The following is a 23,364-nucleotide window of genomic DNA, read 5'->3' on the forward strand; positions in this document are numbered from 1 at the left end:
AGCGGCGATGGGGTCAAAGGCTACAGCGCGCACCACGTGGGCCGGTGACTCCGTCCTTCCCGCAGCGGCCGCGGCGCGCAGGGCACTTGGGTTAGTGGCGCGGCGGACGGCGCGGACTACAGAGCCGGACGCCCGCTCCCGCCACGATGGTTATCAAGACGGACGAGTTGCCGGCGGCCGCCCCGGTCGACAGTGCCAGGGAGCACAGTTCACAGGCTGGTGGCAAGGGGCGGCCGGCCGCCTCTGGTGAGCAGGGCCAGGGCTAATGGGCATCCGGGTAAGGGGGGGCCGGACCGGGCCAGGCGGGTCGGTTCTGTACTCTGCAGAGACCACTACCTTTTCTCTACGCTGGGCTCGGTTGCATCTCATTGGGCCCTCCACTGGGTCGCCCCGCCCTGAAGGTCACCTTCACTGTCGCCCCCGGCTGCAGGTTGGGCTTCGCACGTGGGCTTTTAGGGAGGTCAGCCGTGGCGGGCACACGCGCGTTAGATCGTGGGTACACGTGCGCGCACACGCGGCTTCTCGGTACGTAGCTGTAGCCGAGACTCAGCGGCCCCACCCCCTCCGCTCCCGGGCAAAGGGAGACCTCTAGGGTCACTATTGCACTTTGAGCTCAGGCTTCACAAGGTTCTCCCTTTGGCTGTCAGGATTCTAGGCATTCGCCGTGCAGCGCGGGCTGCAGCTCTGCCAATGAGGTTCAGTTTGATGTTTCCCAGTCTTGGTCTGGGTGAAGTGTGTGAGTTGGGAGGGGATTACCGAGGGGGCTTCTCCGGTTCATTCTCAGAGACAAGGGGTTGACCCTCGGTCTTTAAGCTGTATTTCCCTCCTCGGGTGTTGGCCTTCTCACCCGACCTGGGTGGGGGATCTGCCAGTGTGTAGGGGCAAAACTGAGCTCCTTAGCAGGGGGAGGTGTTTGTGTCAGAACTTGATTATTAACCTGCCTTATTGCGAAAAGTGGGTCAGACTAGAGTTGCTGTTTTTTAAGGCAAAGGTCAATAGTGTGGAGTGGAGCTCTCAGCTTTCCCCCGTGGGGGCTGTGTAGCCATAGCTTTGGGAGTGGCTGAAGCTTGTTTGGGGTGGGGCTTGCTTCTCTCCATTTCTTCTGGGCCCCTCCTGTTTGTCCATGCCTTAGACTCTGGCCTTTATGCAGGCTCCTTCCCAGTCCCTCGACTGTCAGTTTCCAACATCTTTATCAGGGACCAGGAGGACACTGTGTTTTCTGTCCTGTGTGGTAGTGGGAGTTCACAGCTACTCTTACCTGTCTTTCTCCGGTGCCCGTCACCATCATCCCCTTCCCAGCTTCAGTGAGTAGGCCAGGCCGACTTGGTAGTCGTGATGGTACTAGCACTGGACACACTTGCTGGCCATGCATGTCCCATCACAGCAGGTTTACCTTGAGTTAAGTTATGGGGCAGGTGCTGTGGCAGCTCTGCCGATCACCTAGACAAGGCCAAGAAATGGTGATAAGCCCAGCCTACCAGGCTTTGCCCTGATGTGTTCTGAGTCAGTGGGCCAACTAGATAAGAGGAGGTTGGTGCTGGCTGGTTTCCCTTCCAACAAAGAGACTGGAAGAGATGAAGTGACTTGTCCAAGGTCACACAATTTAGTTGATCATTTGGATTTCTAGCTCATGGCCAGCATGCCAAGGCTGCCCCAGAGGAAACTAAGACTTGCATGTGGGTTTGAATCAGGTGTTGATAGGAGGATTTCTGTGAGAGTTTCCTTTCCAGTTATGTGCTAAGGGGCTTTTAAGGTTGGGGGGTGGGTCAGGAGAGGGGCACAGCTGTTAATCCTGGGAAACTGGGAACATTCTTGTTAGGTAGGGACCTTGACTCCCATTTCCCCAGAAAGTTAGTATATAGATGCCGGGGCTCACATTACAGCTAACCTAGATCTGTTTTAAGAAGAGACCCTTGATGGAGGTCCCCTCCTCAGTCCAGGGATCAGAATCCAGCCCCAGAACCCGGTCCCCAGCTCTAGAAGTCTCTCTGGTATCCTTGAGGAGGAGATAGGCAAGGGTCGATTATCTTCTTAAGCATAAAGCAGCTTTTAGGGGTTAAGAGAACAGGCAGGTTTTTCAAGTTCACAGTGGTGTGTCGGGTTCCTTCTGCCTAGGGGACGGCTCCCAGACTTGAGGCCCAGGGGGGGAGGAGAAGGGAGCTGGCAGCTGGTGAGGAGTTTGGGGGCTTAAGAACTCCCCAAGAGAATCCTAAAGCTATTTTCTCAGATGGAGTCTGATCGGTCTGTGAGGAAGTCTGGGTTAGCCTTAGACCTTGAAGACCTGGCCTGAGGGGGGCGGGAAGAGGTAAACAAAGGTGTACTTCTCCCCAGGGTCTCTGTAGGCTACCCACTAGCCTCTCCCTTGCTTTGAAGCCCTGTTTCTAGAACGAATGAAGTGTCTTTGGGGTCTTACTTCTTCCTGCTGCAGCCTCATCTGCCAAGGCCTTGGCTGGGTGTGGTCTCGTCCTGGCCCAGTGTACTGCCAGGCTGGGGAGGCACATGCAGGCCATGGGCCTGAGATGTTTCTAACTCCTGTCTGCAGCAGATGGGATCCTGTGCTTCCATTCAGGACAGAGTGTGCTTTTTATCTTCACTTTGGTCATTGCAGTTAACACTTGGGGCTGGGGGCTATAAGTTCATGTGCACTGAGGGCAGTCTGGGCAGTCTGCTTTCATTCTGCAGAGGACTGCCTTTTACTGTTTACCTAAACCCCAGGTTCTCAGAGGTTCTCTGGCATATGAGAGAAGTTGTAGAGAACTGCCAGGATTCCTTTGGTTAGAACTCTATCTGCCTCCCGGGCTGAGTTCTAAGGTGTTGGGAAGGAGGTGCTGTACCCTGGTCCCCCAGGAGTGGTACAGCGGATCATGCTCAGTGGGAGTGGCACTCAGAGGCATGGGTCTGAGTGTATGACACACCTGGCTTTTTCTTGACCTGGCTTTACTGCTTCTTTTTCTGTGACCTTGGACAGCTTGCTTATTGGCCTTATGGAATCCCTTTCTTCAAGTTTGACAGGAGTCCCTGTCCTGGGCTGGACCTGGAGTGAGCACCAGCTCTATGGAAACTACAGTGAAGGTGGTATCAGTACTCTGGTGTGGTCATTGCCAGGCTTCCTGACCCACCCGTCCTGCAAAGGATTAGGGGATGTTTGGGATGGAGTAGGAGGAGAAGGCTGCCTCTGGGCCTGTCCCTCCTTACCATCTGGTTATTATGTGAGGCCAAGAACTCTTCACTGGCTGTAGGAAGGCTGCAAGGCTGCTCAGTGGCTCCCTGGGATGGGCAGGGAGCAGGCCTGAGGTGAAAGCCTGGCTCCCCGCCCCAAGGCTGGTTAGTATGGATGCCGGAGCAGTCTTGACTGGGCCCTGGCAACGAGTCAGGGGGCCTGGGAAGGCGCCCTGGCAAGGCTGGGCATGCTTCTTCTCAACCCAACAGCCTTCGGCCTCTTGCTGCCAGCTCTGTTTTCCCCAGGGGAGACATTTGGTTTCTTCTAGTGGCACACAGGCTGCTGGGAAGGGAAGAGGGAGCTTGCCAGCTTCTTGGTGGAGTTTGGAGGCCTGGGGCATGGGTGCAGTTGTCCTCTGAGAGATTGCCCCCCCCAACCAGTGACTCAGGAAGAGGCTAGCTGCCAGGTCACCTGCAGGGGACAGCAGGAGCCAGAGGCCCCAGCTACCCGTTTGACCCAAGAATCAGGCAAGGAGCTCAGTGTGTGACTGGTGACTGGGACGCCACCTCATGGCGTGGGCCTGGGTTTGTGCCAGCTGTTGCCAGCAGCTGGCCAAAGCTGTCCTACCTACTGGGGTTGGAGCTGAGGAGAGGACCCCCTTGCTGGGCCCTGCTCCTGCTAGCCAGGCCTTAAGGCCCTTAATACTGAGGGATCTGAGTACGAGTACCCCAAGTGGTGGGTCCTCCTGCACCCTTGATGGCTTCAGCGGCACTGACCCCCCTTTTGAGCAGCATATGGAGGTGGGCCTCAGCACTGATAGCAGCTACCCCAAGGGTCCTGGAGCTACTGGGACCTCTTGGCCTGCAGCCGTCCTTCTGGCCGACCTTGAACAGCATGCAAAGCAGAGGGAGCATGCCCTTACCAAGGCTGCCTCTGCAGGCCTGGCCCCAGTGAAACCTGAAGCCAGCTGGAGCTCCAGCCCTGGGCCTACCAGCTGTGGTAGGACAAGGAAAGTGGCTGAGGCTGAAACAAGGGGCACAGGCAGTGCTGGGCCTGGGCCGGAGCAACTTTGCTTTCATGGCAGTCTCGAGACTCCAGAGCCAAGGAAAGGGCAGCTGCTGACTGCACCAGGTGGGCTGTGGGACTGTGAACCAGTTGGCTGATGGGGGCGGGGGTGGTCACTTGCCCCTAATCTAGTGGTTGAGAAACCTTCAGGATCCCTTAGGGAAGAGAGAAGCAAGGCTGGTTGTCCTTAGGAAGTGAAGTCTCTTGAGATGTGACCAGGAATTAGGCACTTCCTTCCTCCAAGGTACAGGTCTCTAGGGTGGGGAGGAGTGGGTGAGAGTTGGCTCACTCGCTTTGTCTTCCCTCTGCCCCAGGTCCTCCTACCCATGCATCTCCAAGTCACAGAGGCTGTCTCTGTGGGCCTAGATCTTAACACCCAGTTTTCGGGACCTTGAAACTTAAACCTTGATTGAGTGGGGACGCAGAGCCTTTTTCAGGGACCCAGTGGGTCCTCTGCCAGGCCATCCCTCTTACTGTTTTTGGAAAGCTGACCTTCATATCTCTGTCTGCTCTGTCGTGAGGGCCACGCAAGTTTTCACTTTAGGGTAAGGCTCGTTATTTCTAGGTACTGGAGTTGCGCTGCCTGGGGCTGCTTTGTCATTCACCAGGAGAGTCAAGTCCTGTGTGTCCTGTGATTCTTGGATGTTGCCCTCCAGGTTTGGAGAGAGTAGTGTGAGCAGCAGGGCCAGTGCAGGCTCGGTTACTGGAGGTCCTCAGTGGCCAGGGTTGAGAACAATGCAGCTGTGGGTGTGCACGCTGTGGGAATCTGAGGACTCCTCTCTGTGACCTTGGGCAGGCTCTAAACCTTTCTGGCTTCAGACTTCCTTATTGAGTTAAGGGGATGGGAACTCTTAAATGAGCACTTGGAAGTCTTTGGTTTGGTTCAGTTTTGGTTGTACTGGGAATCAAATCCAGGCCTCCCATATTTTAGACTTGTGCTCTGTCAGTAGGCTGCATTTCCAGCCCTTTTTGTTTTTTAGACATGGTCTCATGAAATTTGCCAGACTAGCTTCAGACTTGTAATTCTGTTTCCAACTTCCAAGGGGCAGGAATTATGGGTGTGGCTGACAGTCCTGTTTATCATGGAGTTGAGGGCTTTAGACCGGTGGAATGGCTTATTTTCCGTTCCCTGGCATGACTCTGAGCTAGGGCCAGCCTCCTTTCCTGAGATCCTTGCACCATGTTTCTGGTGCCTCTGGACAGAGACCACAGAGCACTGGAGAAATTCATTCCATTTCTACTCTTGATGGCTAAGGTTGAGTAGGGAAGTGGAGTCTGGATGGGACAGGCTGGCATCCAAATGTTGAATAAGCAGTTCTGTCTAATAGGGGACCCATTCTTGCTCAGAATTGCAACTGGGGTTCAAAGCCAAGGAGGCTAGTTCAACTGACAGGCAGGTGCTGAGATGAGGGTCCCGATTGGCCAAATGGCCATACGGGCAGAGCTGTAGTCAGCTGGGGGGTTTCTGGGAGGAGGATCTTGGCTAGGGCAGGAGGGACCTCTCCTTTGTTTCACTTAGTGCCTGAGAGAAATGGAGAGGAGTTTATTTCCCTCTTCCCCATAGCATGGAAGTTGGGTGCTGCTCATGAATATTGGAGTTAGCTATAGACTTGTAGTAATTAATTAATTAACTTGATACCTTTTCATTGAGTCAGAGTAAGACAGAAGGCACAAGTAGAGCTGCTTATATACATAGCCACTGTGCTCGTTCTGCCAGCAGAGGTGAGGCTTTTGAGAGGGTGTATTCGCCTCGCACTTGGAGGACCAGGGGGAGTTTGCTTGATGGAATGGTCTGCTGAGTAGCACACATTGAAACACAGAGATGAGAGAAGGAGCTGGCACACTGAGAGGTACGTGAGTGCTGGCCTAAGCTTGTCTCATCAGCAATTGGTTCCAGGTGGCACTCTCAAAATTGGGGAAGTGAATGTCTGCACCAAGGCCATAGCTGCAAAGATGGGAGCCTGTGAATCAGGTTGGAGTTGTAGGTTGGGTGAATAGATGGGGGCAGGTGGCTTTACACAGCAGAGGCTAGTTTGCAAAGGAAGATGAATTTTGTCCCAAGATGAGGTTTTGGTGATGTCTAAGGGGCCCACGTGTTGATTCCTGGGTAGTTGTTGTCTCCTTTGAAAAGTTTGAGCAAGCTGGGCTTGGTGCCACTACCCTGTTAATGGCAGCACTTGGGAGGCTGAGGCTGGAGCATCATCATGAGTTTAAGGCCAGCCTGGACTACATTGTGAGTTCTAGGCCAGCCTGAACTACGTGGTGAGACCCTGACTTCAAAAAAAAAAAAAAGTGCTTAAGCGAGGCCATGTGAGCTTTCGGTAGAAGGATACTCAAAGCCATGGAAGATAATGAGGTAAGGACGCTGAGCTGCTGGAGCCTAGCCTACTGCTCAAGGCCACTGGAAGAGGACAAGCTAGAGAAAAGGATTCGAGTGTCCCATTTGTTGAGGAAGAGGAGGAGGGAATGGGTAGTGGTGTTTATAGCCACTCAGAAGCCAAATAAGATTGGTCAGCGTGCTCGAGAAGGAGCCATGCAGGTGGGCTGAGGAGTGCTGGGTAGGGGGATCGGGCGGGGAAGGAAAAAGCAGTGACGTGTGGGGGTACCAGGGGCTGAGCTAGTATAATGTCTGGGCTAGGGCACATAAATCCCATTCTGAGCTGGGCAAGAATTTACATGGCAAGCAAAAAAAGTTACAGAGCAAGAAACAAAGATGTAAGTCCTCTCTCAAGAGGCTAAGTTGGGAGGAGTGCATGTTTTCATTGCCTGGACTACACAGTGAGTCTCAAAAAATAAACCACCTTTCCCCAGATGGAGACCTTACTCTACAGAACATGAAACCCACAAGGCCCAGCTGACCCAGCTTGTTTCTTATCATTCCCAGATCCCCCATCGGTCATGCTGTTAAATGGGGACTGTCCAGAGAGCCTGAAGGAGGAGGGAGTGGCTGACCTACCCAAAGAAAATGGACAGGATGAGGGTGAGCCAGGAGATGAGACCACTGGACAGGAAGTCATTGTCATTCAGGATACGGGCTTTTCTGTGAAGATTCTGGCCCCTGGGATCGAGCCCTTCTCCTTGCAGGTAAGATGAAGAAAGAAATACTGGGAACCCAGGCCTGGGTCTGCGCCTGCTAGGAAACCAGGCCGGAAGCCAGGTCCTACCCTTGCTTGTCCTGGCCTCATGGTGCAGGCAGGAAACTGAGAGTCCTGAGTCTTTCCCAGGGTCTCATTTAGTATGGCAGATGGGGCAACTGAGTCCAGATTCCGGTCACAGTCCAGTGCTAGCGGGTAGCTGTCAGCAGGGACTGTCAATCCTGACCGGGGAGAGGAGTGGTGGTATCTAGGTGGTGTTAGTCCCAGCATGCCCCAGCCTTGTCCTCTGTACCCTCAGGTAAGTCATCTCTTGCTGAGCCATGATTCTACCATACACCAGAGGGGTGAGTGGGATTGAGTGGCCTTCAGGATTAGGGCCAGTATAGAGGACTTGCAGGCTGGTAACCCATTAAGGAGCCAGGTAAGGCCCTCTTCTGTTCGGTCTCCCCACAAGTTCAGGTCCTAATGTACCTCTATGAAGGCCAAAGCCACTTGCCCTGGGGACCACAATGTTGGAAGAAGGCAGATTGTTGTTTGTGCCCCTGCAGCTCTGCTCAGATTACACTTAGTCTCTAGGAGTAGGTTAGTTCTACAGCAGTGGGGCCAGGCTCTGTCCCTCTCCTGCATGGATGACTGCAGGTAGAAATGATATATACCAACAGGGGTTACAATTTAAAAGCCAAAAAGTAGAAAACTTGAGTATTTTAGGTCTGTATTCTAGGGATCCAGGTACTTTGGGCTTTGAGAGTGGGGTGATATCCTTGCTTCCTACTGTGCAGCCTCTCATGCTGGTTGGGGACTTCTTTCTGACAGGTGTCTCCCCAGGAGATGGTACAAGAAATTCACCAGGTGCTCATGGACCGTGAGGACACCTGTCACCGTACCTGCTTCTCCTTGCATCTGGATGGCAACATGCTGGATCACTTTTCAGAGCTGCGCAGCGTTGAAGGGCTGCAGGAGGGCTCAGTACTCCGCGTGGTGGAAGGTTAGTGGAGGAGTCCGCAGCCTACCAGGAGAGGGCTTCTAGAGGCAGGCTGGATAGCACTGTACCTACTGCCACAGCTGACATGTGGAGGTGACACTGGATCTGTTGTATAGACTGTCACACCTTCATTTTCCAACTACATGATACAGAGTAAAGGCCAGAAGCTCCATTGAGTTCTTTTTCTTTTTCTTTTCTTTTTTTTGAGACAGGGTCTCTCAAAGCAGTTCAGGCTGGCCTTGAGCTCACTTTGTAGTCCAGGCTGGTCTCAAACTTGCAACGATCCTTCTGCTTCAGCCTCCTGAGTGCTGGGATTACAGGCGTGAGCCACCACACCTGGCTCGAGTCTCCATTCTAAAGAGCCAGCCAGTCCTAAGCCAGACTTAAAGTCAACCTTGTCAAATTTTGTGAAGATAGATAAGCTTATCAAGAAGAATTAGCATTTCATAGCTCTTGAGTGGGGAAAAAGCCCAGGGCAGAACCATCTGCTTTGGTGTAGTGAGACTGATTTGGTTGTAAAAGAAAAGTTGATATGGCTGCTCAGAGGTTCCCAGGAACTATGGGAAAAGTCCATAACTCACTTAGGCCCAGAATCTCTCCCTGTGCTGGAAATATTGCTATTATAATCCCACAAAGTATACCTTATGGAACGATTTGACATGTGAGGTCTTGGGAGTGAGATCCCCAGGCCCAGCTGAGTGAGGGCTGTTTGAGAACAGGACTGAGGCTCTGGAGGCCCCGCAGCTCCACAAACTCTGCCTACTTGAGCACCAGGGAACAGAAAGTAGGTGGCTTTGTGCAGCTCTCTGTGTGGGCCTCAAGAGGTAACTGTGGAAGGGTCTTTGTGGACAAGGGTGCACTTTTATTTTTTTGAGACTGTCTGGCTACTTAGTTGAGGCAGACCTTGAACTCAATGTGTAGCCAACTGGGCTTGAATTTGTGGCAGTTCTTCTGCCTTGGCCTCTGAAGAGCTGGGGTTATAGGCATGTGCAGCTACCCTTGACTGTTTTTTGTCTATTTTGGCATATGTATTTTAAAACCAGAGCTCCAGTTCATGTTTTCACAGTGGATTTTAGAATATTTATTTATTTATTTATTTTCTAGGTGCTGGGAATGGAACCTAGGGCTTTCAAGTTGAGCTACACCCCAATCCTTTTTTATGTTTTATTTTGAGACAGGGTTTCTTGAAATCACTAAGTTACCGAGGCTGGGCTCAAGCTTATAGTCTTCCTTCCTCAGCCTCCCAGAGAGCTGGGATTCCAGGTGGGTACTACCATGCCTGGCTTCATAGTGGAGTTTGTAAATAAGAATTTTAAAGTTGAAAATCCAAACTGCCAGGCTTGTCTGTAGCTTAGTGACACAATGTTTGCCTAGCACATATACCTCAGTACATTAAAAAAAACCAAAAAGGCCGTGACTACATTGCCAGGTATGACAGGCACATCTGTACTCTTAGCTGAGGGAGGTTGAGGCAGGAGGATGGCAAGTTTGAGTCCAGACTGGACAATTTAGCCAGACCTCATTTCGAAAAATAAAAGAGCTAGGAAGGCTGGTGTGGTGGCTCACGCCTGTAATCCCAGCACTCTGGAGGCTGAGGCAGGAGGATCGTTGTGAGTTTGAGACCAGCCTGGCTTACAAAGTGAGCTCAAAGCCAGCCTGAACTGCATAGTGAACCCTGTCTCAAAAAGACACACACACACATCACACACACACACACACACACACACACACACACACACACACCCTACTATGCACCCTACTTGATCTGTAGCACGGCAAAAAACACCCAAATCTACCCATGACAGTGCCTTGCAAATAGTTCTCTGTGTTGAGCAGATTGTTCTTGGGGACAGTCCTGGTAACCCTCATCTCCCTTTCCTGACAGAGCCATATACAGTACGAGAAGCCCGCATCCATGTGCGCCACGTCCGAGACCTGCTCAAGAGCTTGGATCCATCTGATGCCTTCAATGGAGTTGACTGCAACTCCTTGTCCTTCCTGAGTGTCTTCACTGATGGCGACCTGGGAGGTGCAAGGAAGTTGAGGGAGGCGTTGGGGCTGGGCCTGGGCAGAGGGGTTGGTAAAGAGGGGCGGGGCTTCTCTCCAAGATGTGGGTCTGAGGCATTTAGACCAGGTCCACACTGAGGCAGGAAGCTGGCTGGGTCCAGGCTGACTACGGTCTCGGGTTCCTCAGACAGTGGGAAGCGGAAGAAAGGCTTGGAGATGGATCCCATCGACTGTACTCCACCTGAGTATATCCTGCCAGGGAGCAGGGAGCGACCGTTGTGTCCTTTGCAACCCCAGAACCGTGACTGGAAGGTGGGACTCCTGGAGGGGGCAAGGAAGGGGTCCTTGATGGAGTCCTCCTGGGAGGCCTGGCTCCCCCATGTTTGGTCCTTTCCGCAGCCTCTGCAGTGTCTGAAGGTGCTCACCATGAGCGGCTGGAATCCACCCCCTGGGAACCGCAAGATGCACGGGGACCTGATGTACCTGTTTGTGATCACAGCTGAGGACCGGCAAGTCAGCATCACCGCATCCACTCGGGGCTTCTACCTGAACCAGTGAGCCATCTCCCCTATTTCTCGCCTTCAGTTTGCCCCTTTCCCACCCCTGTGATTGAGGGCAGACGTTCAGGCCCCCTGCTCCATGACCGTCTCTCGCAGGTCCACAGCTTACCACTTCAACCCCAAGCCCGCCAGTCCCCGTTTCCTCAGCCATTCCCTGGTGGAGCTGCTCAACCAGATCAGCCCAACCTTCAAAAAAAACTTCGCTGTGCTGCAGAAGAAAAGGTAGTGCCCGCGTACGTGCTTTATCAGATGCACTGCCTCATGTAGGGGAGGCAGCCCTGGAGAAGTTCCCATTTGCTTCTGCGTGGCTCTTGAGGGCAGCATCTTAGGGCCAGGAGACAGTGGAGCAGGATGGGTCTGGGAGGGGAGGGGCCCACACCTAGGCTCTGAACTTGGTGGGCTGCCCCATCTCCCCCTCCCCTGCCTACTACAGGGTCCAGCGTCACCCGTTCGAGAGGATCGCTACCCCGTTCCAGGTGTACAGCTGGACAGCCCCCCAGGCAGAGCACGCCATGGACTGTGTGCGCGCAGAGGACGCCTACACCTCAAGGCTGGGCTACGAGGAGCATATTCCTGGACAGGTGGGGCTGTCCCCGTCTTCACCACTGCCCACCCCTCCTGGTGCCTAGCTGGCTGTGTGCCTCCCAGGCGGCTCTTTTCATTTGAGAGTGGGGCTGTTCACATGGAGGTTGCACAGCACAGGCTGAGCCCGAGCCCGCCTCTCTGGTTTCTTTGCAGACCAGGGACTGGAATGAGGAGCTGCAAACCACAAGGGAGCTGCCCCGTAAAAACCTGCCTGAACGGCTGCTGCGGGAAAGAGCCATATTCAAGGTGCTTACTGCCCTGCTGATGACTGGCAGCCTCAGGTCCACCTGCCACCTGTCACCTGGCCTTCTTGTAGACAGGAGGAAAGTAACACAAGCTGGCTGTGGCCCTGCCCTGGAGGCTGGTGAGGGTACCTGTGGGTGTCCTGCCTCCAGCAGTCTACACTGGTGCCTTTGTCTGGTGGCTTAAAACTTTGAGCCTATGGGAAGGAGGAGCCTGCCTCCCATCTGGGCTAAGTGTCGAGGTCCAGCCAGCTTCCCACTGTCCACTGACCACATGAGGCCCTTTCCTGGGCATTTGTGGTGACACTCCGGGGAGGTAGCACATTTGCGTAGCTCTTATAACTTGCTTAGTTGAAAAATTATCAATATTCTTTGTAACACAGAAATGAGGAAAAGTGATTGTTTAAAAAAATTCCTAACTTGGCCAGAGGCTGTGCCAAGTATTGCATAAAGATTTACCCAGTAGTCTTGGGACAGCTTGTGACAATGGATACATTGTGGTGTCCCCATACCTGTCCCTCTTCACCCGGCATTTGACTGCTGAGCTCCAGACCTGCTCTACCTGTGGTGCTCCTTGCTAATCACTAAGCTGTGCTGTCTCTCAGTAGGTGTTTAGATTTTCTAAAAATTCATTTTCTGCCCTTTTTCAAATGTGAGGAAACTGCAGCTAGGCTACCAAGGCAGGCCTGGCCACCTCCACGGTGGAGGTGAGGCTGGCCAGGGTAGGACACATTGCAGAGGTCGCATGGGTAAGTGGCTCTCCCTTTCTGACCTTGGCCCCTTCTAGGTACACAGTGATTTCACAGCAGCAGCCACTCGGGGTGCCATGGCGGTCATTGACGGCAACGTGATGGCCATCAACCCCAGTGAGGAGACCAAGATGCAGATGTTCATTTGGAACAACATCTTCTTCAGCCTGGGCTTTGACGTCCGCGACCACTACAAGGACTTTGGTGGGGATGTGGCAGCCTATGTGGCACCCAGCAATGACCTGAATGGTGTGCGCACGTACAACGCGGTAGACGTGGAGGGGCTGTACACACTGGGCACAGTGGTGGTGGACTATCGTGGCTACCGGGTCACAGCTCAGTCCATCATCCCTGGCATCTTGGAGCGGGACCAGGAGCAAAGTGTCATCTACGGCTCCATAGACTTTGGCAAGACGGTGGTGACGCACCCTCGGTACCTAGAGCTGCTAGAGCGGACCAGCCGACCCCTGAAGATCCTGCGGCACCGGGTGCTCAATGATCGTGATGAGGAGGTGGAGCTGTGCTCCTCGGTGGAGTGCAAGGGCATCATCGGCAATGATGGCCGCCACTACATCCTTGACCTGCTACGTACCTTCCCTCCTGACCTCAACTTCCTGCCTGTGCCAGGCGAGGAGCTGCCTGAGGAGTGCACTCGCGCGGGCTTCCCCCGCACTCATCGGCACAAGCTTTGCTGCCTGCGCCAGGAGCTGGTGGACGCTTTTGTGGAGCACAGGTGGGCTGGACTGTGGGCCGAGGCTGGGGCCAGGCGACTGCCCCGAGGCCAGGCCTGGGAGGGGAGCGGCTCTGGGAAATTAAGGACTAGTTCTGCCCGTACTCAATAAAGCTTGGTCCCCAGTGCCTCACCTTACTGTGACCTCAGCCTCTCAGAGCAGAGTTTGTGTCAGTTGCAGGCTAGCAGGCCACTGTATCAGTGACTATCATCCTAGGAAATACTTGGGAATCTGCTAGGGGGTGTTGAGCATCATGGCACCAGGGCTGGAAGGGAGCATACTTGGTGTTGGTGCTGCTGGTTTTTGAATACTTAAGAGAGTCAACCAAATGTCCAGTACCATGACTGTTTCTCAAATGACAGTGGCATTTTCATCACTGTTGAGACTCCTGGCCTAGAACCTTTCCCTACCCCCAAACACCTTGTCCTACCTGTCTGGGGAGAGCTTGGTTTTGCTATGACCTGCTGCTGTCTGGTAGAATAGCTAGGTTGGCACAGATGTGTGCATTCATTTGTCATACCAGGCAGGATGTGTCCCCATGGCTGAGGGTGCCTAGCCCTAACATGCTCTATCACCAGCAAGCCAGGAGCCCAGGGCCTGGTTCTGGTCCGTCTAGCCAGCAGGAAGTTGCCAGGTCAGCAGATCTGCCCAGTGCCCTTTTCCCACCCCCTGCTCTGCTCTCTTTGCCTCACTGCAGGTATCTCTTGTTTATGAAGCTGGCTGCTTTGCAGCTGATGCAGCAGAAGGCCAGCAAGGTGGAGACCACTTCCCTGGAGAATGGCAGTCCCTCTTCATCGGAGTCCAAGCCTGCAGACCCTCTGGGGCCTGAGGCAGGAAATGAGGAGGAGGGCAGTAGTGCCAGTGGGCTGGCCAAGGTGAAGGAGCTGGCAGAGACCATCGCCTCCGATGACAGCACAGGTGTGGCTGTTGTGGATGTTGGGGGAGCTCTGGGCCTGCCCTGGCAGCTGGTTTCACCGGGCTGGCTCGTAGTGTGGCCTCAGGCAGGCAGGCTTGCTGGAGGGAGGGAGACGAGGCCCCTCCCATTGTGCTGTGTCTCCACAGCAGACCCCCGGAGCCGGGAGGTGATACACAATGCGTGCAAGGCTGTTGGCTCCATTAGCAGCACAGCTTTTGACATTCGCTTCAATCCTGACATCTTCTCACCAGGCAAGTAGTGGACATGGACCAAGCAGGAGCCCTGCAGGGCTGATGCAGGATGTCCGCAGTGGGCTCTGGCTATTGCAGCCCAGGTGGCATCTGCTCACTGCCTGAGTGCCACTCATGCCACGGCTCTTCATTCCCCAGGGGTTCGCTTCCCTGAGTCCTGCCAGGATGAAGTTCGGGACCAGAAGCAGCTACTCAAAGATGCGGCTGCATTCTTGCTTTCCTGCCAGATCCCTGGATTGGTGAGGGAGGGACCCAAGGGCATGGGGGGTGAGCAGTCCTGCCCTGGGGCCTGTTTTGGGCCTACTATCTCATTTGGCTCAAGCTCTAAATGCTGTGGAAGCCCTTTACCTGGGCAGCTTCTTTAGTCCTGCCTGGCCTGCGACAGGGTTGAGTAATTAGGCCCATTTTAGATGGACGGCCTGAACCCCAGATCAGAGGAAGCATCAGGCATAAGCTAGATCCTGCCCTGCCAAGGCTGGGGAGTCTGGGCATCTAAGCCCCATGTTGTGAGTTCCTATAGCCCTCATCTCTGCAGGCTTCATGCCTGGGACTTTGGCTGATGTGCCACTCTCTCCAGAGCAGCCTGGTGGCAAACTTATCTCAGGTTTTTGAGCCTTCAAAGGCTCAGCACGTGGGTGGGGTAAAGCTATTATCTGGTCACCTCTGTTCTGTCCACATGGCTGTTGGACAGTGGGTTCTTTGCCCATAGGCCCAGCCCTGCTTCCTGTGGGAGAGATGATGACCCCCATTTCCTGTGCTCCCGTGGGAGGCTGGGGGCAGGTTCTTGTGGCCTCACTGTGGCTTTGTCTCTGCACTTTCTGCCTGGAGGCTGAGGTAGCCTCCCATCGCTTGGGGCCAGGGCAGCACTGGCTCCCTGGGATGGCCCAGGGTGGGGCTGTGACCTGTTGCAGTCCACAGGTGAAGGACTGTGCAGAGCATGTGGTGCTGCCTGTGGATGGGGCGACCCTGGCTGAGGCAATGCGCCAGCGCGGAATCAACATGCGCTACCTGGGCAAGGTGCTGGACCTGGTGCTGCGGAGCCCAGCCCGCAGCCAGCTAGACCATGTCCACGTGAGTGCTGCAGGGACCGAGACGGGCGGGCCAGGCAGAGGCAGCTGGGGCCTGACCACGGCTACCCTTCACATCCTTCCAGAAAATTGGCATCGGAGAGCTCATTACCCGCTCCGCCAAGCACATCTTCAAGACGTACTTACAGGCACGTCCTCCCCACTCCGGCTTGGCCAGGACTTCTCTGAGTGGTATAGGGCTTGGGGAGGAGCCCCAAGTGGGGCCAGGGACCCTCATACTGGTCACAACCACCTTCCAGGGAGTGGAGCTCTCCGGGCTCTCAGCTGCCATCAGCCACTTTCTCAACTGCTTCCTGAGCTCCTACCCCAATCCTGTGGCCCACCTGCCTGCCGATGAGCTGCTCTCCAAGAAGAGAAATAAGAGGAGAAAAAACCGGCCCCCAGGAGCTGCAGATAACACTGCCTGGGCGGTGATGACCCCTCAGGAGCTCTGGAAGAATATCTGCCAGGAGGCCAAGAATTACTTCGACTTCAGCCTTGAGTGGTATGAGCATACTGGGGCTTTGCTGGGGGCTGTGGGTTGTGCAGACCAGGCACTAGTGCTGGGCCCTCAGGCAGCACCCAGGACCATGATCACCAGGTAGGGGAGGTAGAAGATGGCAGTGAGAGTGGCTGTGGATGGCTACTGGTGTGGGGAAGCAGGGATGTGAGCTGTCAGCATAGCTGACCAGAGGGGCAGAGATGGGTGCTGGGCTGTTCAGGGTCCCTGCTCCTCCCTCAGTGATTCTGTGGACCAGGCTGTGGAGACCTACGGCCTGCAGAAGATAACACTGCTGCGGGAGATCTCCCTGAAAACTGGAATCCAGGTGGGCACAAGTCACAGTGTCCTTGCTGGGCCCCAACCAACCTTTTGTGGCCAGGCCCACAGTGTTGAGGAAGAAGGTGGTTTTGGGGTGGTGATCACTGGACACATAATAGTGGGCTGAGACGTGCCAGCCATTTGAGCCTGAGGCCAAGGCTGAGTTCGTCTGGGTGTGGGCCCGTCCTGCAGATCCTGCTGAAGGAATACAGTTTTGACAGCCGCCACAAGCCTGCATTCACCGAGGAGGACGTACTCAACATCTTCCCTGTGGTCAAACACGTCAATCCCAAGGCCTCGGATGCCTTCCACTTCTTCCAGAGCGGACAGGCCAAAGTTCAGCAGGGTGCGTGACCAGCTGGGCCACTGGGAGGCACAGATCACCCTCAGCCTGCCCTGACCGACACCCTTGGGCCGCCCTGCAGGCTTCCTGAAGGAGGGCTGTGAGCTCATCAGTGAGGCCCTGAACCTGTTTAACAACGTGTATGGAGCGATGCATGTGGAGATATGCGCCTGCCTGCGCCTCCTGGCTCGCCTGCACTACATCATGGGTGACTACGCTGAGGTGGGCACCTGGGCATCCTGAGTGGTTCATGGCTGGGCGTCCAGGGTCACAGCATGGGACGGGCCTGGGACCCGAGCCCCCATTGGGGTTAGGACCTGGCAGGAGGCTGCGTTCTTGTTGTCCCTGTGAGGAGCAGGGGGGGTCCGGGAGGCACATGCTCTGTGAGTGGCCCCGGCTCCACCCTGCTCACCATCCTTTGGAGCTACCTGTGTTCCAGTCCAGTGGTAAATGACAACTCAGGGCCACATGCTCAGGGACATACACAAAAGTGGTGAGACCTTGTGACTGCCAAGTGTGGCATGATACCTGGCTGTTGTGGGCGAGTGAAAGCTGTGAGTGTTGTGCTGTCCTCTGTAGCATCCTGTGGTCTGCCAGAGTGGGCAGGGTGCATGGCCAGGTGATCACCTTCAGCCCTGGCACACCCCGCCCTGCTTGTGTTCAGACTCCTCACTGGGCTTAAGGCCATGGGACCTTGGGGGCTGTCTCCGGGGTCAGTGTGCTTTAGTCCTCCACCCTTCCATCCTTCTATTTACGTATGCATTTATACAAAGTTAAGGTTCTTAGTGCAGTTTTGGTTCTTCTGTTTTTTCGTTTTTGTACCGAGGATCAAACTTATTACCTCTCGTTTGCCATGCTGGCACTTATGCCGCTGAGCTAAATCCCCAACCCCTCTTAGTGCAGTTTTGGACTTGTGTATATTTGCATAGATTTTGTTAGAAGAAAACTGATTTTAGAAGCTCTCATGGGGGCATAGATGTCTGTAGTCACGAGCTGGTTATGAGCCCCCTCTTAGACCCCTGTTGTTTGGCCTTTGGTCGGGGAAGACTAGAAAGCACAGCAAGGTAACAGTGCTGAGCAGGTGGAGCTGAGCTGGGAGCTGCTTGCACTCTGAACCGACATCTCCTTTTCCCAGGCCCTGAGCAACCAGCAGAAAGCAGTGCTGATGAGCGAGCGGGTGATGGGCATTGAACACCCTAATACTATCCAGGAATATGTGAGTATGCACATTGATGTGGTCTGTGGGGGCTGGCACTGCGCTGCGCTGCCCTGCCCTGACCTACCGTGCCCACCCACAGATGCACCTGGCCTTGTACTGCTTTGCCAGCAGCCAGCTGTCTACAGCCCTGAGCCTGCTGTACCGGGCCCGCTACCTCATGCTGCTCGTGTTCGGGGAGGATCACCCTGAGATGGCACTGTTGGATGTGAGTGCTGGGGTGGGGAAGAGAGGGACCAGACCAGTGCAGGGGAGCAGGTGCTGAGCAGATCCTGCCTTCATCCCTGCCCCCAGAATAACATCGGGCTGGTGCTGCATGGAGTGATGGAGTATGACCTGTCACTGCGTTTCCTGGAGAATGCTTTGGCGGTCAGCACCAAGTACCATGGGCCCAAGGCCCTCAAGGTGGCCCTCAGGTGAGATGTTGGCCCGGACCCCCAAATCCCTGGGACCTGTTGGTGGGGGAAGGGAGGCACCTGGAGCTCTGTCTGTATCTGGTTGCTGCGAAAATCCCTCAGTTTCTGCTTCCACGGCATTCTGACTTGTGTGGTCGGTCCCCTTGGGAGAATTCAGGGAGAGACGCAGGCAGACTTCCCTAGCCTGTGGGGCCTCCCTGCCTGGTTTGCTCATGTCCCTCCTTTTTTGCTCTGCATGCTGTACCTCCTGGCAGCCACCACCTCGTGGCCCGGGTCTATGAGAGCAAAGCTGAGTTCCGGTCAGCACTGCAGCACGAGAAGGAAGGCTACACCATCTACAAGACCCAGGTGGGCTGTCATGGGGACTATGTGGGGCCGGCGCTTGGGCCAGGAACAGCCTTAACCGCCTCTTGTCTTGTACTTTTGTCCCTGTAGCTGGGTGAGGACCACGAGAAGACCAAGGAGAGCTCAGAGTACCTCAAGTGCCTGACCCAGCAGGCTGTGGCCCTGCAGCGCACCATGAATGAAATCTACCGCAACGGCTCCAGTGCCAACATCCCACCGCTGAAGGTATATCCTGGGCAGCGTGAGTGGCACAGCAGGCCCACCCTGGCCTCTGGACCTCCCTCACTGGCTGGTCTTGCCCACCATCCCCAGTTCACAGCTCCCAGCATGGCCAGTGTCTTAGAGCAGCTCAATGTCATCAACGGCATCCTCTTCATTCCTCTCAGGTAAGGCCCACCTCTCTGCCCCTCCCTCCTCCCCACCCAGGGGCCTTCAGGTAGTTTTTAAGTCATTTGGTACATCAGCATGGCTCAGACCTGAAGCAGAGCTGGTGGTGAAAAGGATTTTTTCCTTCCAGTAAATACGTAGCTGTAGTCTTTTGTTTTGTTTTTGTAAACTCAGCATTAAACCCAGTGCCTTGGGCATCTAAGCAAGTGCTCTATAACTGAGATATGTCCTCAACTGTGTTTTTGTTTTTTATGCAGAACTATAGCATATCATACACACACGTTTTTGTACACTAACTCAGCAGTGTAGCACGGCAGCTTTCATATCCAGTACATAAAAGGTGGCTGCGTTCTTTGCCAACAGCCTCTTGTACGCACTCTGAGGGTCTGGCTAGCAGGCTATGCTGCCTTTGGAGCCCTACTCTACTTTAGGGTAGGAAATGGGCTTGATGAGCCCATAGTGCCATTACCCTCTTCCCAGTTTTCTGCCCCTGCCCTGCTGTAGGAGGAGCTAGAAATTGCAGCCAGTTTGAACTAGGTGTGAGGTTGTATAGCAGCCTTAGTTGTCAAGTGCAAGGAGTTTGTACTTCGGTACTTAGGGACCTTTTTGCTTTGGGGAAGGATATAGTTGTTCCACACATTGCTCTAAATACAATTCAGAGTTTGATCATGTCACAAAAATAAGTGTAGCGAACACCAGCAGGATAGTGTGGGGCCCAGGCTACTCTGACCCCATCTTCACCCTCATCTCCCACTCAGCCAAAAAGATTTGGAGAATCTGAAGGCCGAGGTAGCACGGCGGCACCAGCTCCAGGAGGCCAACAAAAACAGAGATAAAATCGAGGAGCCCATGGCCACCGAGCCTGAGCCAGCAAGGGCCCCAGAGGACCTGGGCTCCCAGCCCCAGGCTGCCAAGGACCCTTCTTCCCCAAGCTTGCAGGGATAAAAAGGGAGAGACAGATGGACAGTCAGTGGCCCCATTACCCGGTGACTCAGACTTCAGGAGAAGGGGGCATGTCCTGCAGATTGGGAGAGGAAAAGCCAGTCCCTCTTCTTCCATGTTCCACCTCTACCCTACCCCAGCATCCTCCTGGGACCCCGGCCTGGCCTACCTGCTCCCTAAAAGATGTTTTGCACTGGTTCAATGAATATATGATGCAGAGGCCTAATTGAAGACACATGGATGGAGTATGTGGGCACTGGTTCCGACTGGGGGGCAGGTGCCCCTCAGGCCCCATCCTCCAGCATGTGTGTGTGAGTGTTCGGCGCCCGTGAGTGTCTTGATCCTGTCCCTCCTGACTTGTACATAGCTCCCAGTCAGTTCTGAGTGAATGACGTACAGATGGGATTTCTCAGGTCATTTGTATGTTTGACATTTTGGCTGCTGCTTTTGCTGCCACTACCCCTGGGCCCAGCCTGGCTTAAAAGTCCAGGTTGTAAGCCAAAAAAAAAAAAAAAAAACAGTAGGGGACTTTCCTGTGTCCTGGGAGGGGGAGCCAGAGCTCTGGCAGGCTGGAAGGCTGTGGGGTGCACTTTAGTTCTGTGGCAAGATGAGAGCTGCAGTGCCATCACTAATCACGGTCGGGCCTGGCCTGCCTGTGGCTTCAGAGTGAGGGGGAAGGGTACGGTGGATGTGGACCCCCAGATTTCCAGTTGCCCAGCTCTACCTGTGGGCCCTTGGGTCCAGCAGGAGGCGCTGCCACAAGCTATGCCTTGCCTCCCAACTCCTCGCATCCCATGTGGGGGTCTCCTGGGGGGCCACAGTCTGAATGTATCTTCCTCTCCATTTTAACCTGAGCTGCCTAACGCACAGTGGGGATGAGGCGGGTTGGGGCTGGGGAAACGGGGCTGAATCATGGATCCTGAGGCAAAATAACCAGGTGCAGAAAGGAGTGATTGTCACCTCTCTAGAACCCAGCTCCCTACCTGGCCTTCGCCACACAAGCACCTTCTGAAGAGTAGGCCCAGGGATGGTGGGGCCCCCACCAGCCCCAGCTGCTCCCCTCCCCTCCTGCCTGTGTTGCTTCTCTGTGCCTCCTGCCGGGAGGGAGCCCTGCCTGGGAGGGCAGGAGGTCCGCTGCCCTGTGAGCCGGGGGAGCCTCTGCCTGGGGTTTTCCGGAGAGCTGCTTCTGGATCGGGTCTGTCAAGGCACCTTGTTTCAAGGGGAGTGGGCGCGAGCTAGCACGAGGCATCCCTACAGCCAATCAAGAACTTTTTCTTGTTTTTAAACCGTCACGTCTTCATTTCACATTGGAATAAAGTGAGTTTTTGAAACCTGCTGCTCCAGCCTTACCTGTGTGTTCTGTAACTCATTGTGAGGGCTGCTGTCAGAACATTACCCCAAGATGACTGTAAGTTAGGTCAAATTCAAGGTCATATGTATGTCATTGAATTGGGAGTGGAGGGGCCAAAACACTGGCACTTAGCTGGGATTTACACTTGGGTTTGTCTTCATAGGTGACAAGAAAAACAGGCTGGAGTAAGGCTGTGTAGGCCATGGGCCTGCAGAGGGGCCAGGACCTGAGCTGCTGCCATTCAGAACACCTAGCCTTGGTCCCTGTGCTTGCAGCAGGAAGGTGGGGCAGCACTCCTCAGAAGGCAAGGTACTAGGAGAATGCAGCAGCCTTGAGGATTTAGAGCCAGCGGTGGAGGGCCAGTGCACTGTGGGCAATAGGAGCCCAGCGAGCTGGGCATGCACAGCACACTTGTGACATGGGACGGAGCTTGTGGACAGAGCCTAAGGATAGGGAAGTCAGCCTCATGTGCAGCCATCCTCTCCCGGGCGCTGACCACTTTGGGTGGTACTGGGGATGGACTTCGATTGCCACCACTGAGCTGCTCCCTCTTCCCATGCTTTGGAATGCTTGGAGAGTCCTGTGCGCCTCACATACACTGGGGAGAAATACCCTAGTTTCCTAGAGCAGCATGGGGAAAGGTGTCTCTGACCTTGGTTTTAAGTGACAACTAAGGATAACAGTACTTTAATCTTAAGCCTCCTTCGTGTCCCCAAGTTCTCTTGACAGTTTCAAGGTTGTGCTTTAAACTTGTTTTCCTTTGCCCACATCCAGTGAACATGTCCCATGTTCCGGAGCACTTCTGGGCATGGGATGCCATGTAAAGCTAAGAATGCCTGGGGTTTAATTACCATTGTGCCTATGGATCACCTGAGAGGCCAGTTTTTCCTGCTTCCTTTATGTGTATTAGTGCTGGCAGACTTGTGACAACCAGCTAACAAGAAGCAGTTTTATAAAGAAATTGAGACTACAGGTAGAAAGTCAGCCCTTTATCCTTCTCTTAAGTAAGATTTCATCTTTTTAATAAAAGGCAAATAGTGCTATCCAGAAACTTTAGCATGAGACCTGGCATCTGCTAGTTTCTGGCTATTTGGATGGGCATCTAACCTTAGGGACAACTAGCTTGTGTCAGCAGCATCTCCAGCTTTGCCTTTTAAATTATTTTCAGTTTTCTCCCGTTTTGATTTCTCTTACATATGTGCCACTTTAGTAATTCAAACAGTATTTCAGGGTGGGAGTGCACACAGTGATGCACTTGCCCAGCTTGGGTTAGATCCCAGCACCACAGAGGGGAGGAGCCAACTTGCCTATTACATTCTTACCTGTGTGTGTGTAGCGTTTCTGAAAGTCTCCTTTGGTAGTTTAGGCTGGCCTTGAAACGACTGCATAGCCCAGGCTGACCTCAAACCTCCTGAGTTTTGGGCTTACAGGTGTGCCACCACACCCAGTGAAACTTAATGGTGAGGACTCCATGGAGGCTGTGGCTGAGGATCAAGTGTCCTACTGGGGTCTCAGGATTTCCTTTCTGAGAGCTATAAACTACCAAATCAAATCAGTGTAAAGTGAAATACCAGGAAGTGTAAAGTGAAAGTGATGGGGGATTATCCAATGATTTAAAACAGGGATCACACATAGATGCCCTGCAGATGGTCACTTCATACAAATCAATTCACATTTCTCCCAAATAAGCAAGTTTGGGCAACATTTTTTAACTTGTCCATTCCCAGCTTCCCAAAGTGAGAGAGGAATGGTGCGGGTTGGTGATTCAGAGGATTAGAAGTGGTAGGACATTTTCCCTGTATTATCAAAATGGTCCAAGTTTTGTTGGTCTTTTGGGTTAGGATCTCGCTATGCAGTTCAGGCTGACCTTGAGCTCACTGTAGCCCAAGCTAGTCTCAGACTTGCAATGATCTTCCTGCCTCAGCCTCCCCGAGTATTGGGATTACAGGTGTGTACTACCATGCCAGGCTGGTCCAAGAATTTTTTAAAAGGTGTTACAGTGTCCTCACATCTTACTAATTACACAAGTAGAACTGGGTAAAAGAAAAACATTTCAAGTCCCATCTCACCTTTACATAAAGGCACAATATGCCTGGCATGTTGGCCCTGCCTCCTGTAAAGCTTTTCCTGTCCA

At 53.9% G+C, this 23,364-nt stretch overlaps 1 protein-coding gene across 4 annotated transcripts; it reads left to right on the top strand.

Annotated features, from left to right (window-relative positions):
- The first annotated feature begins 19 nt into the window (after nucleotides 1-19).
- Cluh (clustered mitochondria homolog) lies at nucleotides 20-21,215 on the top strand. Of its 4 annotated transcripts, none has more exons than XM_063251038.1 (26): nucleotides 20-246; nucleotides 7,110-7,309; nucleotides 8,134-8,305; nucleotides 10,188-10,331; nucleotides 10,497-10,621; nucleotides 10,709-10,863; nucleotides 10,966-11,091; nucleotides 11,303-11,450; nucleotides 11,608-11,700; nucleotides 12,484-13,178; nucleotides 13,874-14,094; nucleotides 14,239-14,343; nucleotides 14,482-14,582; nucleotides 15,262-15,414; nucleotides 15,497-15,552; nucleotides 15,664-15,915; nucleotides 16,153-16,237; nucleotides 16,423-16,576; nucleotides 16,656-16,795; nucleotides 17,709-17,789; nucleotides 17,872-17,997; nucleotides 18,084-18,205; nucleotides 18,460-18,553; nucleotides 18,641-18,775; nucleotides 18,863-18,936; nucleotides 19,696-21,215. In XM_063251038.1, exons 1-26 carry the CDS (start codon nucleotides 147-149, stop codon nucleotides 19,880-19,882), a joined length of 4,044 nt encoding a protein of 1,347 aa, XP_063107108.1. In that variant the 5' UTR covers nucleotides 20-146; the 3' UTR covers nucleotides 19,883-21,215. The 4 variants fall into 4 exon arrangements, with proteins under 4 accessions (XP_063107108.1, XP_063107109.1, XP_063107106.1 ...); XM_063251039.1 differs by having other exon boundaries at nucleotides 14,242-14,343; XM_063251036.1 differs by lacking the exon at nucleotides 20-246 and adding an exon at nucleotides 3,648-4,291 and having other exon boundaries at nucleotides 14,242-14,343.
- The last annotated feature ends 2,149 nt before the right edge of the window (nucleotides 21,216-23,364 follow it).

Source organism: Cavia porcellus, unplaced genomic scaffold, assembly GCF_034190915.1.
Source record: "Cavia porcellus strain 051 isolate PalLab524CR breed Dunkin Hartley unplaced genomic scaffold, mCavPor4.1 scaffold_6, whole genome shotgun sequence".
Lineage (NCBI taxonomy): Eukaryota > Metazoa > Chordata > Mammalia > Rodentia > Caviidae > Cavia > Cavia porcellus.